Raw genomic sequence first — 13,800 nt, 5'->3', positions numbered from 1 at the left:
AAATGGATCCTTTGCATCATCACGCCACCATCACGATTTTATATGGAGCGAGATGTTAACTACCTCGCCTGGTTGTGGGTTCGATCCCGACCGTGACGCCTGCTGTATATTTGGAGTTTGCGTGTTCTCTCTCTCTCCGTGGTCACGTGGATTTTTCTCCGGATCCTCCAGTTTTTCCCTCCACATTTAAAATCAAGGTGCATTCAGAGTATTTGGCTGTGATACATTCCCACACGATAAGCCACTTTGTTGAGCTATCATTTGAGATAGCCAGAGCTATATAGCTCAGTGGTACCTCCCTTGTAAAATAAAAAAGTAGCTTACATTTGTATAAAATTGGAGAAAAGGAAAAATTAAAACAATCAGAAAACGTCTCCTCGCCCAAAGGGCCATGGCACAGCCCTCGCCGTCAACAGCACCAAACCACCATTCAACAATTCCACATTCCCACGGCAGGGGCCAATTCCACCCCCTCCCCCACTACTCGCCTGCGCTGCGTGTCACACGTGATGCTCAGCGACCGGTAGGCGCCACCAGCGGTGAGGACGGCGCACCACGCCGCCAGCAGGCCGGCCACGGCGTGTGCGGCGCAGTGCAGCAAGCGGTGAGGACTGACGGCGCCGGCGAGCGCGCCCAGCGGCGTGCACGGCACCAGCACCACCGCTGGGAGGAAGGGGAGGCAGGGGAGCAAGCGTCAGAAGTGTGCTACTACGGCAGGGAGGGGGTGGCTGGGGGTGGCTGGGGGTGGCTGGGGGTGGGCGGTCCACGTGTAGAGCGACATGCATAGTCGATCAATCATTTCGAAGCTGGACTAATTGTGATCGCAGCCTTTTCTTGTTGTGGGGGAGAGGTGGTCCAGTACGTCGCAAATAATTAATTCATGTTTAAGTTATTATGAACTCCAAACTACTAAAACATTTACAATTCAATATTGACCGTTTAATAACACTTTAAAAACGACTACATGTACTGTACAGGATAAATTAATAGCGAACCACTTTCTAAGAAAAGGTGGAAGGCTAATTCTCACATTCAAGATTCCGGGGATAATTCTCACGGTCTTGAAGAGTTTATTCGTTTTTTCTGTAAAATTGAATAAAAAACCAGAATTGAGTGAACGAGCAGAGCCACCTTTATGACCAATGATGAATTATCTATACCTGCACCTCCGATTAGCACAGTTGGCTACGTACGGTGCGAAAGAAGTTCAACATACATAAATCTACGGGAACATTTAATGCCGGTGTAGCGGTATAGCGCTGGCTGCTGGCGGAAAAGGGTAACTGCGGTGTATGGCAGTACTCACGCCAGAGGTCGCAATCGGGTTTTGATTCCTTACCCGTACCCGGCCGCACCAGGGTCGCAAACGGGTACACGTACCCTACCCGTACCCGGCCGGGTACGGGTAGGGTACGGGTATCGGGTACCTGATTGCGACCTCTGGGATGAAGCCATGTTGCAGGCGTGGGTGGGTTGATTCTAGGAACTTGAATTGTGAGAAGAGACAAGACGTTAGGAAATGAGTGACAAACAGTTACTCACCAGTGACTCACGGCCTACCCATACCCGTACCCGGCTGGGTACGGGTAGCCGGGTATCGGGTAGGGTACGGGTATCGGGTACCCGGTTGCGACCTCTGACTCACGCCAGCAGGCCACAGTATAGACGAGAGGGGGACATCTCGGGGAAAGATCATAGAAGGGGCCCAACGGGAAGTCCCATCTCGTCGTCGTCACCATCTCCTCATCGTCGCCTCCGTCTTAACTATCCTGGAGTGCTCTTAGTCAGACAGCCTACCAACTGTTCTAATTAAGTAGTACCGCCAAAAATAGACGGACTTAATTATAATAGTGTTCACCCATGTAGGGTGTGTATCTATCCCGATGGTGCTTGTTAAATAAAGACGTGCCTCCAAGTGTCGCTGTCTCTGATCTGCGTCACTACACCGGTATCAAAATTACGGAAACAGAACAGGCTCAACTGCTCAATCCAAGCTACCAATGCTTTGATATTTGCATTGCCTCTGTGTTGTTCGCATTTTGGAGTTGTTCTCTGGTTTAGCACTGGTGGTGAGACAAGACCATAACGGAGGCTGTCTCTGGTGTAGGCCAATCAGTTTTAAAAACAATGCATACATTGTCAAAGCTTGTTTGCTTGCATGCTTTATCACAAGCACAAGCATGTGGTAAAGCAGACTGTTGCATTGCAACAGGTATCAATTTGGCATTTGAACATCTTAACACATCCTGTATTTTTTCAGGAAAGGGTAAAAGCCAATTTTTTTTACAACTTACATCACATGTCAAACGATTTAAAGGGAACCCCCAGTTGCAGCCATGCCTGTGAAGACAAGGCCACTCAGAACCTGGCCTGCGAGCGGGGATCCGCCAGCAGTGGGCAATGATTGACGCTTTGTGGAATTCCCATTGGGTAATTTTTGGCGAGGACCACGTTCCCACGTTTGAATGGTCTCAGCGGGTCGACTCTATAAACAATGATAAACTGTTCTTATTTCAACAGGTAAGGCCCGCTGAGCTATGAAGTTCTTATTTAGAAGCGACCTGGCCACAAATGATAGCTCAACGAAGTGGCTTGTCACGTGGACATTTATAGCAGCCAAATACTCCGAACGCATGTGGAGGAAAAAACCGGAGGACCCGGAGAAAAATCTACGTGACCACGAAGAGACCATGCAAACTCCAAATATACAGCAGGCATCGTCAGGGTCAGGATCGAACCCACGACCTCCGACCCATATACCAGGTGAGGTAGTTAACATCTCGCCAGCGTGGCGCTCTCTGCCGGCCGAATAGAGGCTTCTGCGGGAGTTCTCGGGGAAACGGAGGGAGCAGGGGGCAGCGAGGGAGGTCGCATGAGCTGTGCCGGTGGTGGTGGGAGGCGCCGGGGCTGACCCGTGTAATTCCTGGAGTCGAACGCCGACACCAGCAGCAGCATTAGCGACAGCAGCGTCAAGGTTAATAGCATGTGGGAGCTCGCGAGCTCGCTCAGGGTGTCTGCACACACACACACAGAGACATACAGGCACACAGACATGTGCATAAACAACTGCCATTGGCCACGAAATGGCAGAGGTGTCACCATGGGACTTGTGCCAGACTAGGTGTACTTTGAGATCCAGGTGCTTTGGGTTAAGTGACTCAGGTGAATGCTAGATAAACCACCTGCACTCTCTACTCTCACACGCATAGATATAACTCAGAAACAGACAAACAATAATATCCCAGGTGGGGCAATTGCTGTTGGCAAGCACTTATTATGGCCGCAACGAAACACGAGGGGTGCTGACACCATTCCCTGCCACCTCTCTATCTCGAGTGCGGACTTTTGTGTTTCTTTAACACACCACACCACATATTCATTTATAGACGAGTCCATCTTAGGGAGGCTCAGGACAGGTTCAGACATTTGCCGCTGACGTTCGCTGTGGCCAGGAGGAAGTGAACTCACGGTTTTTGGGTTTGTAGCACGGTGCATTAACCACTCACGACCGCTCTCCCCAAAAACAAAGATCCCCCGTAAAATCTATAACAGACTTTTGGGGCAAGTGCTGTTAGCGAGCAGCACCTACGATGGCCGGCACGGCACACGAGGGGGTGGGTGGCCAACACCACGCCCGGACACCTTTATCTCCCCAGTGGTGATGTTTACACACCACACTCATTTGAGGCCCAGTCGACCTAGGGGAGGCCCTTGACCGCTTATGATAATCATCACCAGTGTTAGTCATGAGCATGAACCGAACACCGGTTGCCAGGTTCGTAGCGCAGCGCGCTAAGCACTACACCGCCGCTACCCACATACACAAAGACAAAGATTCCCCGTGTAGCCTTAACAAGCTGTTGGGGCGAGTGCTGTTAGTGAGCACCTATGAAGGCTGACATGGCACACAAGGGGGTGGAGTGGCCAGCACACACACACTCACTCTCGTACACGCGCGATGCAGCAGGAACAAAGGCGGTACCCCATTTTAGTCTGCATAAACCACGGAGTCAAGTGGCGCCGAGTGAACAGGAGCTCCGATAGTGATGGAGACGCTCGGCATACGAGGGTGTGGAATGCTCAAGAGCACTCGCCCTCTCTCTCTCTTTCACTCTGTGATGCCACAACACTAATGGCACTTGGGCCAAGATAAAAAAAAAAATCACTACGTTCATTCTTTGGTTCTTTCGGTAAAGTCACGTATAAAGATAAAATAATAAATTAAATAATAGCATACGACGTTTCGATTGCAACACAAGCAATCATCATCAGGTATAAATGAAATAGCAACAAAAATCTAACCAGAAAACTACGTTCAGTATGCCACTCAGGTTCTTTTTGTTGCAAATTTTGTCAAGGAGAAATACCCCCCCCCCTCTCCTCCAACTTTATCCAGATTGTGCTGTCAGCATCATGTCATCAGACAAAGAATCGGTTCGGAACTCTTGTAGAGCAGCAAGTACCTCCATGAGACAACGCCTGTGGAAGTAGATATCAGGGAACACATTGTGCAAGTGACGTCTCATCAACACAGTAGAGGCCAGCACTTTCGCACCTGCTATGCCACGGACTGTTTGTCGCATTAAACCAATGGAGTATTTTAAATGATCAGAGACAGAATTTGAGTAAAATTAAGTGCAAAGCCAAATTTAACGTGATGGGTTAGTTTAACACGTAGGCTTTTGCGACCAATATTATCCAAAATAGAGGGTTTTTTGGTTAGATCGCGTAAATATATGGGTTAGTTAGTGTGTGTGTGTGCAATCATTGGTGTCCGGGTTGAGACCATTAAGTTGCTATGCTTGAAAATCCCGTGCATTCAGTCCCTTGGCTGCCACTGAGTCATTTTTCTCAGCTACCATTTATCATCCCTCGTCGCCGAGTGTCCAGGTAGTTCAGCGGTAGGGCGAGAGACTCCCAATCGCAAGGTTGCAAGAGGGTGCCGCGATGGCGAGATGGTAACTGCCTCAATCTTGATTTGAAGCTTTCGTGACTGCAGGAATCCATTCTTTTTGGTTCTTTCGGTAAAGTCACGTAGGTATAAAATAAAATAAATCACGACGTTTCGGGCGCAACACAAACGTCCATCATCAGGTGGAAAAGCATGGTCTGCTTTTAAAACAGTGTGCCTCAGCAGCTGACCAGGCTTTCCCACCTGATGATGGGCGCTTGTGTTGCGCCCGAAACGTCGTGATTTATTTGATCTTATACCTAGGTAACTGTCTCGCCTGGTATACAGGAGGTCATGAGTTCAATCCCGACCCTGATGATGCCTGTTTTTTGGAGTTTGCATGTTCTCCCCAAGTCGTATGGATTTTTGTCTGGATCCTCGGATTTTTCCCTCCACATTTAGAAACATGCGTTTAGAGTACTTGGCTGCTAGAAATGTGCACGTGATAAGCAACTTCATTGGGTGATCATTTGTGGCCAGGTCGTTCAAAAAAATAACTATATAGCTCAGTGGGCCTTACCTGTTAAAATAAAAAATGCTTTAGTTTCTGTTTAGTTTCATATCCTGGCTGTGAGTTGACTCCGTCCACCATCCCTCTGAGGTCAATAAAAACGAGAACCACTTTGTGGGGAAGTTAACAGTGGTTGTCCTTGGCCCCACCATAATAATGTTGAATCTCCACCACTTGCTCAGCATTATAAATACAAATAGGGCAAGGCCACCATCTCAATTGTAAAACAGGACCCTGCGGGGTGGGCTGGTAGGAATAATACTTAGTACCGGTACAGGGATATCGACCGGGTATAGAGGAGTTAAAGAAAAAATTACTGTATTCTAGTGTAACGTTAATTAAAAGTGTTTGTTTTGACAAGAAACGCTGTGAGATTTAAAGACTCGTAGTCTTTCATTTCCAAACGATCACATCTGAGATTAATTGACCTTAGATGGGGAAACTCGAATGCATTTACTAGTATAAAGGTGAAATAAAATAGAGGGAATAAACGGCACCTTGGTGCATTTTATGTCGTCTACATAGAGTTGAATAAACGGGCGTTTGGCATATTCATATAACAGACTACATTGAGCAGTGTTTGTTTGGCACTTCGAGTTTTTATTCGCGCGCACGACATGGATACCGAAAACAACCACGACTTTGAAGACCCTAATGGTTGTCTGGACGCCCACGTTGAAAAGATGCTTGCTGAAACAGAGACCGCATTTGCTGCTGGAACCCTTTACAAACTCGCAGTGAAAAGCGTCGTTTCCATGGACCCAGAACCAACCGCAGTTGGTGCTACTATAACGGTAGCATCGCCACCAAACATGCAGCCAGCAGCTAAATAATCAAAGATTGCAGCACAAGTAGAAATACTTGCGTGTGAATACGATGTAGTGAACACGACAGAGATGTAGTGAACACGGCAGAGATGTGGTGAACACGGCAGAGATGTGGTGAACATGGCAGAGATGTGGTGAACACGGCAGAGATGTGGTGAACACGGCAGAGATGTAGTGAACACGGCAGATGTAGTGAACACAGCAGATGTAGTGAACACAACAGATGTAGTGAACACGGCAGAGATGTAGTGAACACGACAGAGATGTAGTGAACACGGCAGAGATGTAGTGAACACGGCAGAGATGTGGTGAACACGACAGATGTGGTGAATACGGCAGAGATGTGAACACGGCAGAGATGTAGTGAACACGACAGAGATGTAGAGATGATAGTGAACACGACAGAGATATAGTGAACACGACAGAGATGTAGAGATGATAGTGAACACGACAGAGATGTAGTGAACACGACAGAGATGTAGAGATGATAGTGAACACGACAGAGATGTAGAGATGATAGTGAACATGGCAGAGATGTAGTGAACACAGCAGATGTAGTGAACACGACAGAGATGTAGTGAACACGGTAGAACTATAAGCGAGTGAATAGCAGCAGCGACGAGGCCTCTCGCTGCCTCTGCTCTGCCGCTGCCGGGCTGCAGATTCAGCCGAGTCAGGCACCACTGCCAATATGCACAACAACAATAAACGTGCTGCGTTTCATCTCTGTGTTAATAAGCCTCCCGCACTAGGCCTCGCGAAGCCTGCCGCACTAGGCCTCGCGCTGTGCTTTTCGTGCACAAATAAGGCGATTAAATGTATCTCGTCTCTGTGTTAATAAATGTTTCTTGTCTGTGTTAAAAAAACGTGCTGCGTTTGAGTAAAGTATTTTTTTTTAAATAAACGTGCTGCGTTTCATCTCTGTGTTAATAAGCCTGCCGCACTAGGCCTCGCGAAGCCTGCCGCACTAGGCCTCGCGCCGTGCTTTTCGTGCACAAATAAGGCGATTAAATGTATCTCGTCTCTGTGTTAATAAATGTTTCTTGTCTCTGTGTTAAAAAACGTGCTGCATTTCAGTAAAGTATTTTTTTTTTAAATAAACGTGCTGCGTTTCATCTCTGTTTTAATAAGCCTGCCGCACTAGGCCTCGCGAAGCCTGCCGCACTAGGCCTCGCGCCGTGCTTTTCGTGCACAAATAAGGCGATTAAATGTATCTCGTCTCTGTGTTAATAAATGTTTCTTGTCTCTGTGTTAAAAAAACGTGCTGCGTTTCAGTAAAGTAATTTTTTTTTAAATAAACGTGCTGCGTTTCATCTCTGTGTTAATAAGCCTGCCGCACTAGGCCTCGCGAAGCCTGCCGCACTAGGCCTCGCGCCGTGCTTTTCGTGCACAAATAAGGCGATTAAATGTATCTCGTCTCTGTGTTAATACATGTTTCTTGTCTATGTGTTAAAAAAACGTGCTGCGTTTCAGTAAAGTATTTTTTTAAATAAACGTGCTGCGTTTCAGTAAAGTAATTTTTTTAATAAACGTGCTGCGTTTCAGTGAAGTAATTTTGAAGCGAAGTTTAAAGTTTTGCCGTGATGCGCCGGAAGCGACGGCCATCTTGTTAAATTCACAGATCGCAGGGGGAGCGGGCGGCCATCTTGTCAGACAGGGTCATGCCAAGTGTTTGCAGTAGGGGGCGATGTTGATACACGGACGGACGGACGGACAAAAGCGGACAGACGGACGGACAAACGCGGACGGACGGACGGACACATTAATCTATTGGTGGTCTGGTCCACTTCGTTCCTACCAGTATAACTTTTGACTCAAGCGACGTGTCCCGCCCAAACTCATTCACCCAACCGTCTAAACTAAACTTTTTATTTTACCACGTCAGGCCAACTGAGCTATCTAGCTCTTTTTCAAAAGCGACCTGGCCACAGATCATAGCTCAACGAAGTGGCTTTATCACGTGTAAATTTTGAGCGGCCAAATACTCTAAGCGCACTTTGATTCTAGATGTGGCGGGAAAAACCGAAGGACCCGTAGAAAAATCCACGTGACCACGGGGAGAGAGATTCAAATTCCAAATTTACAGGCATCGGAGTCGGGATCAAACCCACAACATCCTGTATACCAGGCGAGGTAACTAACACTTCCCCACCGCAGGGCCTTCTTACGTGCCACAAGCAAGAACGTTCCCACAATAGGCGCTCGCAAACAAGGCGCGCGGTCGCGACGGTCGTGCGAGAGTTCGCGGGGTTGCTCTGACCGGCGACCCAGAGCAGCGGGTGGAGGGGGTCGAGGCGGGCGACGGCCAGGTAGGCGGCCGTGAACACGGGCAGCATCAGCACGGCCCACGCCACCGCGGCCGCCACACGCCAGCGCAGCTCCTGCACCGCACGCGGAGAAGCAAGGGCAGAGAGGGGATGACATCAAAGACATTTACCCCCCCCCCACCGCCGCCGCCCCCGTGTAACCTTTTAACAGACTGCTGAGGCAAGTGCTGTTTGCGAGCACTCTCATGAAGGCCGTCATGGTAACACGAGGAAGTCAGTCAGTAGCATGCACACCACGCCCGGCCGTCTTCGTCTTCCTCGTGGCGCTGCTTAAAACATCCCAACAGGTACTCGTTTGAGGCCGAGTCGACCTAGAGGAGGCCCAGGACCGGTTGAGATAATCGTCACCGGTGTTGGCGAACTCGCAGACTGCTGCGCTACCGCTCCCCATAAGACTATCACATACACAGCAAAAGACAAAGATCCCCCGTATAGCCTAAACAGACTGTTGAGGCAAGCGCTGTTAGCGAGCACCTACGAAGGCCGGCACGGCGCACGAGGGGATGGGTGGCCAGCAAGCACGCCCGGCCGCCTTTGTTTCCCCAGTGGCGATGTTTACACATCGCACCAAGTACTCATTTGAGGCCGAGTCGACCTAGGGGAGGCCCAGGACCGGTTTAGATAATCGTCACTGGATGTTCGGTGGCCGTGGGCGGGAATCGAACTCGGGTCGCCGGGTTTAGTGACGCTAACCGCTGCACCACCGCTCCCCGTACACAGCAACCTCCGGTGCAAGACGACCGCTCATGGGGCGGGGGGGGGGGGACTACCACAAAGCCGTCAACTTCACGGCCGTCAAGTTTCTCCCAACTCATGGCCGAGTCTAACAACTCGGCTCGTTGTTAACCTTTGCGCACATTCACACGCACGGTTGGCTATGTAGGGTGCGAAAGAAGTTCAACTTTTCAGTTTCATGTATTAGGTATATAACCCTGTGAGCCATGCGGCTCTTGGCTCGGGTGCAACCGCAACAAACAAAAACATGAACAAGGAACATCTTGAAGTGACAACACGCAACTAGAAAAATCCAGGAAAAAACAGCAGTCTTCCAGAAAAAGCACCGTATATCAATGGTGTGCAAACATCTCGGTGGGATGCAAGTCAAACAATAACAACCATAATACAATTTAGATTAAAGTTATCAGGCTAACTCTGTACTCCAACAAACAAACATGGCTAAACCAAAACGTTTTAAAAATCACCAAAATACAGCTATAAAAACAACATAACAGTGATCATCGGAACGTGCATTTGACATAACGCAGGCGCGGTTTAAACGCTGCCTTTTGTTGTTGTTAAATGGTAAAAAGCATCGCGAGGTTTTCCTTGAGATGGGAGAGTCACACCGCGTTCGAATGATGAATTCTCACCCTCTGCAGAAACCAGTGCCTCGTGGTACCCATTGGGGCGACGTGGAGAGTGGACGAGACGAGGTGAGGGCAGAACGAGGTGTGTGTAGAAGAGGTGGGTCGGTACAACGTAGAATTAGCAGGCGAGATTAAGAAACGAGAATGTGGCGGAGGAAGGGAGACTGAGAGGTGAGGTAGAGTGAGCGTAGCGTGCGAGGTGGATACAGGAAGAGGTGTGGAGACGAGGTGGGTGGATACATGAGGTGGGTGAGGAGGACAAGTCGGTGACGAGGTGATGTCGGGACGGGGTGATGGTTGAGGACGTGGAGAGACGATGTGAGACTTGGAGGCGTAGAGAGAGGAGGTGGTAGAGATACGAGGAGGTGGTAGAGATACGAGGAGGTGGTAGAGAGACGAGGAGGTGGTAGAGATACGAGGAGGTGGTAGAGAGACGAGGGGTAGAGAGACGAGGAGGCGTTAAGAGGAGGAGGAGATCGAGAGACGAGGTGAGGTTCCGGCCTCTTCACGCTTTCCTCATTCAAACCGCGCCGCGCTCCCGATGCGCGCCGCCATGTTGCTCGGTGGGGTCCTCGTCTCTTGGGGCGTCCCGCGCGCTGCCTGCAGGACCCGGCGCCAACCGCCGCCGTATCGCGATATCGCCCCGTATCGCGATATCGCACGATATTAGCGAAATCCATACGATATTAGCGATATCACGCGAATATTAGCGATACCACGCAATTTTTATTTTATTTATTGTATTTATTTTATTTCACCTTCATTTAACCAGGTAAAAAAAAGAAACCCTCGAGTTTAAAAAAACCTTTTTTGCGAGGACCTGGCAATATTCGCAATGCCACACGATATTCGCGAAATCCACACGATATTAGCGATACCACACGATATTCGCGATGCCACACGATATTCGCGATGCCACACGATATTAGCGATACCACACGATATTCGCGATGCCACACGATATTAGCGATACCACACGATATTCGCGATAGCACACGATATTCGCGATGCCACACGTTATTCGCGATACCACACGATATTCGCGATGCCACACGATATTCGCGATAACACACGATATTCGCGATACCACACGATATTCGCGATGCCACACGATATTCGCGATACCACACGATATTCGCGATGCCACACGATATTCGCGATACCACACGATATTCGCGATGCCACACGATATTCGCGATAACACACGATATTCGCGATACCACACGAAATTCGCGATAACACACGATATTCGCGATGCCACACGATATTCGCGATAACACACGATATTCGCGATGCCACACGATATTCGCGATACCACACGATATTCGCGATAACACACGATATTCGCGATAACACACGATATTCGCGATGCCACACGATATAAATGTTACGCCGCAATGCTGCGATTATCGCGATATCGACTTTCTCACAAATGTACGCGATTTAATAAATTGTCCAATTTCATCCCAGATTGCTCTGACTTTTATGGAGTACAAGTAGGGTAACTTTGATAACGCATGAAGATCACGCAAAGATTTCCTCAAGAGCATTACCACAAAATAAGCATTGCCACTCTACAATCTGTTTTGAATTAAAACTTTCGTGACTGCATTAATTCATAATCTGTGGTTCTTTCGGTAAAGTCACGCAGACAGAAATTAAAAAAAGAAAAAGAAAATAAAATGAATACAAATATCACGACGGTTTGATCGCAACACAAGCTGTCGTCATCAGGATCTGTTCCTGAAACGTCGTGATATTTGTATTCACTTTATTTTTATTATTTTATTGTTATAATTTTTTCTTCTATTTACATGACTCTACAATCTATATCGCTCATTGCATAACAGCTTATAGGAAGGGCTGTTACGAAAACCCGATTAATAAGGATGCTATGAAGAAGGGCCATTGCCCGAAACGTCGCCTGTTCTCTACACCTTTATTATTAAGGCGACACGCACAGTGCTTTGCTATTGACGAAAGTGGTGAGTTTAACAAAATTGAAATAACGAAGAATATAACGACGTCAGATGAGCGCCAATTGAATTGGCAACGGCCGCAGTATTTTTTTACCTGTCGGCGAGCCTTGCACACTTCACGTGATAAGCCTCAACGCGCACCTAGCCTGGCACCCAGCGCTGTGGTGACGCCACCGCCACTGAGTGGGTGGCAAATATCGGCTGTTGTTGTTGTTGTTGGTCCATATTATATATTACTGGGCATCTGTGAAAAACTACTGGACATCTGTGAAAAAGAGCTTTGTGGCCGATCTGATTCCTCCAGTATAAATACATATTCTGATTGTTATATTACATTGAGGGACCGTGAGAGAGTGCCACGGTGGAGAGATGTTAACTACCTCGCCTGGTCTACAGGGGTCATGGGTTCGATCTCGACCCTGACGCCTGCTGTATATTTGGAGTTTGCGAGGTCTCTTTCTCTCTCTCTCCGTGGTCGCGTGGATTTTTCTCCGGGTCCTCCGGGTTTTCCCTCAACTTTTAGAGTATTTGGCTGCTATACATTTCCACATGACAAGCCACTTCGTTGAGCTATCATCTGTGACCAGGGCGCTTCTGAAAAATAAATATATAGCTCAGTGGGCCTTACCTGGTAAAATAACAAATATAGTTTAGTTTTGGTTTATGTGAGGCATTGCAGGCTGGAATTATGGAAGCCGGTAAAGACATTACCAGGTTTTCTGAACCCATAACCCTCACGTAGATCCTCCTGCCACGAAAGAGGCAACTGATATATACTCACGGATAGGACGTTGGGTTCAGAATCTGAATCTTTATTTAGGCTGGAGGTAGGAATCCGATGAGCTATGAAGCTCTTCTTCACATATGGGCGAGTCAGCAAGTTACAAAGACAAACACACTAAAAACGATAGGAGTGCGAAATAGAGAAAATGGTGAGAAAGTCACGAAATATAAACAAATAAGTAATACATTGGTTGGCTTAGCACAGGGGCCAGCATTAAACATAACAGTAAGAGCTATTATTTTAGAATTCGGTTAACGAAACCCTCAATATGTCAAGAGCCGCAAATGCCACTGTGGGTGAATACGAGACGGGTGGTCCCTTAATCAATAACTGTCACGAAGCAGTTCCTGAATGAGCAGCATGCAGCAACGGAGCCGTATGCTGCCTGGCTTAGCCTCTATCTGTGCTGGCATTGCTTTGAGTGGTGCTACTATTTAACAAATACATACAATTCAACCACGCGTTTTTAATCATACGTTACATTGCAGCCAGCCACGTGTTAAAGTTAGTTTTGTAAACTTGGTCGGTTCGATTTTTTTGGGTAAATATATAACAAACATATTCTTAGGTTTTTTCGGTAAAGTCACGTAGGTAAAAACATTATAAAGTAAAATAAAATAAAAATAAAAATCACGACGTTTCGGAGGCAACACAAGCTTCCGTCTTCAGGTGGTACCGTCACAGCCACGACAGCTGTATCAAGTAAATGAGAGATTGCAGGAGTTACCACTGCGTTTATATAATGGTTGGAGAAGGTGGTGGGGCAAGGGCCGCATACTTATTATTAATATGGTAAGGTGAGGTTTGAGACTAAGAATAGACTGCATAACATAGGCTGAGCCTTTGTTATGGAGAGGTGCGGTTTGTGACTCAACCTGTAACAGGGAGACCACCACTAAACATGGTAAAACAGTAATGGTTGTCTGTTAAATAAGATTGGCAAATAAGTGTAGTTAAATCTTTTTTGCATGGTTAATCACATCTTTCCAATGATTACTCAGTTTGTAACCGTCATCACGGTTGAAATTATGTCTGTGTTTGTATATTTGTATGG

The 13,800-nt window shown here is 47.6% G+C and overlaps 1 protein-coding gene across 1 annotated transcript in view; it reads right to left on the bottom strand.

The window, feature by feature from the left end:
- The window catches only part of NDC1 (NDC1 transmembrane nucleoporin), a 29,782-nt gene extending 19,219 nt beyond the window's left edge, over nucleotides 1-10,563 (bottom strand). The window contains exons 1-4 of the mRNA XM_078615049.1: nucleotides 9,987-10,563; nucleotides 8,550-8,670; nucleotides 2,913-3,014; nucleotides 489-663 (exon numbers count right to left, since the gene is read on the bottom strand). Coding sequence (XP_078471175.1) covers nucleotides 489-663; nucleotides 2,913-3,014; nucleotides 8,550-8,670; nucleotides 9,987-10,019 — 431 coding nt within the window. The 5' untranslated portion in view covers nucleotides 10,020-10,563. The remainder of the gene's footprint in view (nucleotides 1-488; nucleotides 664-2,912; nucleotides 3,015-8,549; nucleotides 8,671-9,986) is intronic.
- Between the last annotated feature and the right edge of the window lie 3,237 nt (nucleotides 10,564-13,800).

This window comes from Lampetra planeri, chromosome 46, assembly GCF_965212315.1.
Source record: "Lampetra planeri chromosome 46, kcLamPlan1.2.h2, whole genome shotgun sequence".
Taxonomy (NCBI): Eukaryota; Metazoa; Chordata; class Hyperoartia; order Petromyzontiformes; family Petromyzontidae; genus Lampetra; species Lampetra planeri.
Note: the sequence above shows the minus strand (reverse complement) of the source record. Positions and strands in the feature narration are given on the sequence as shown.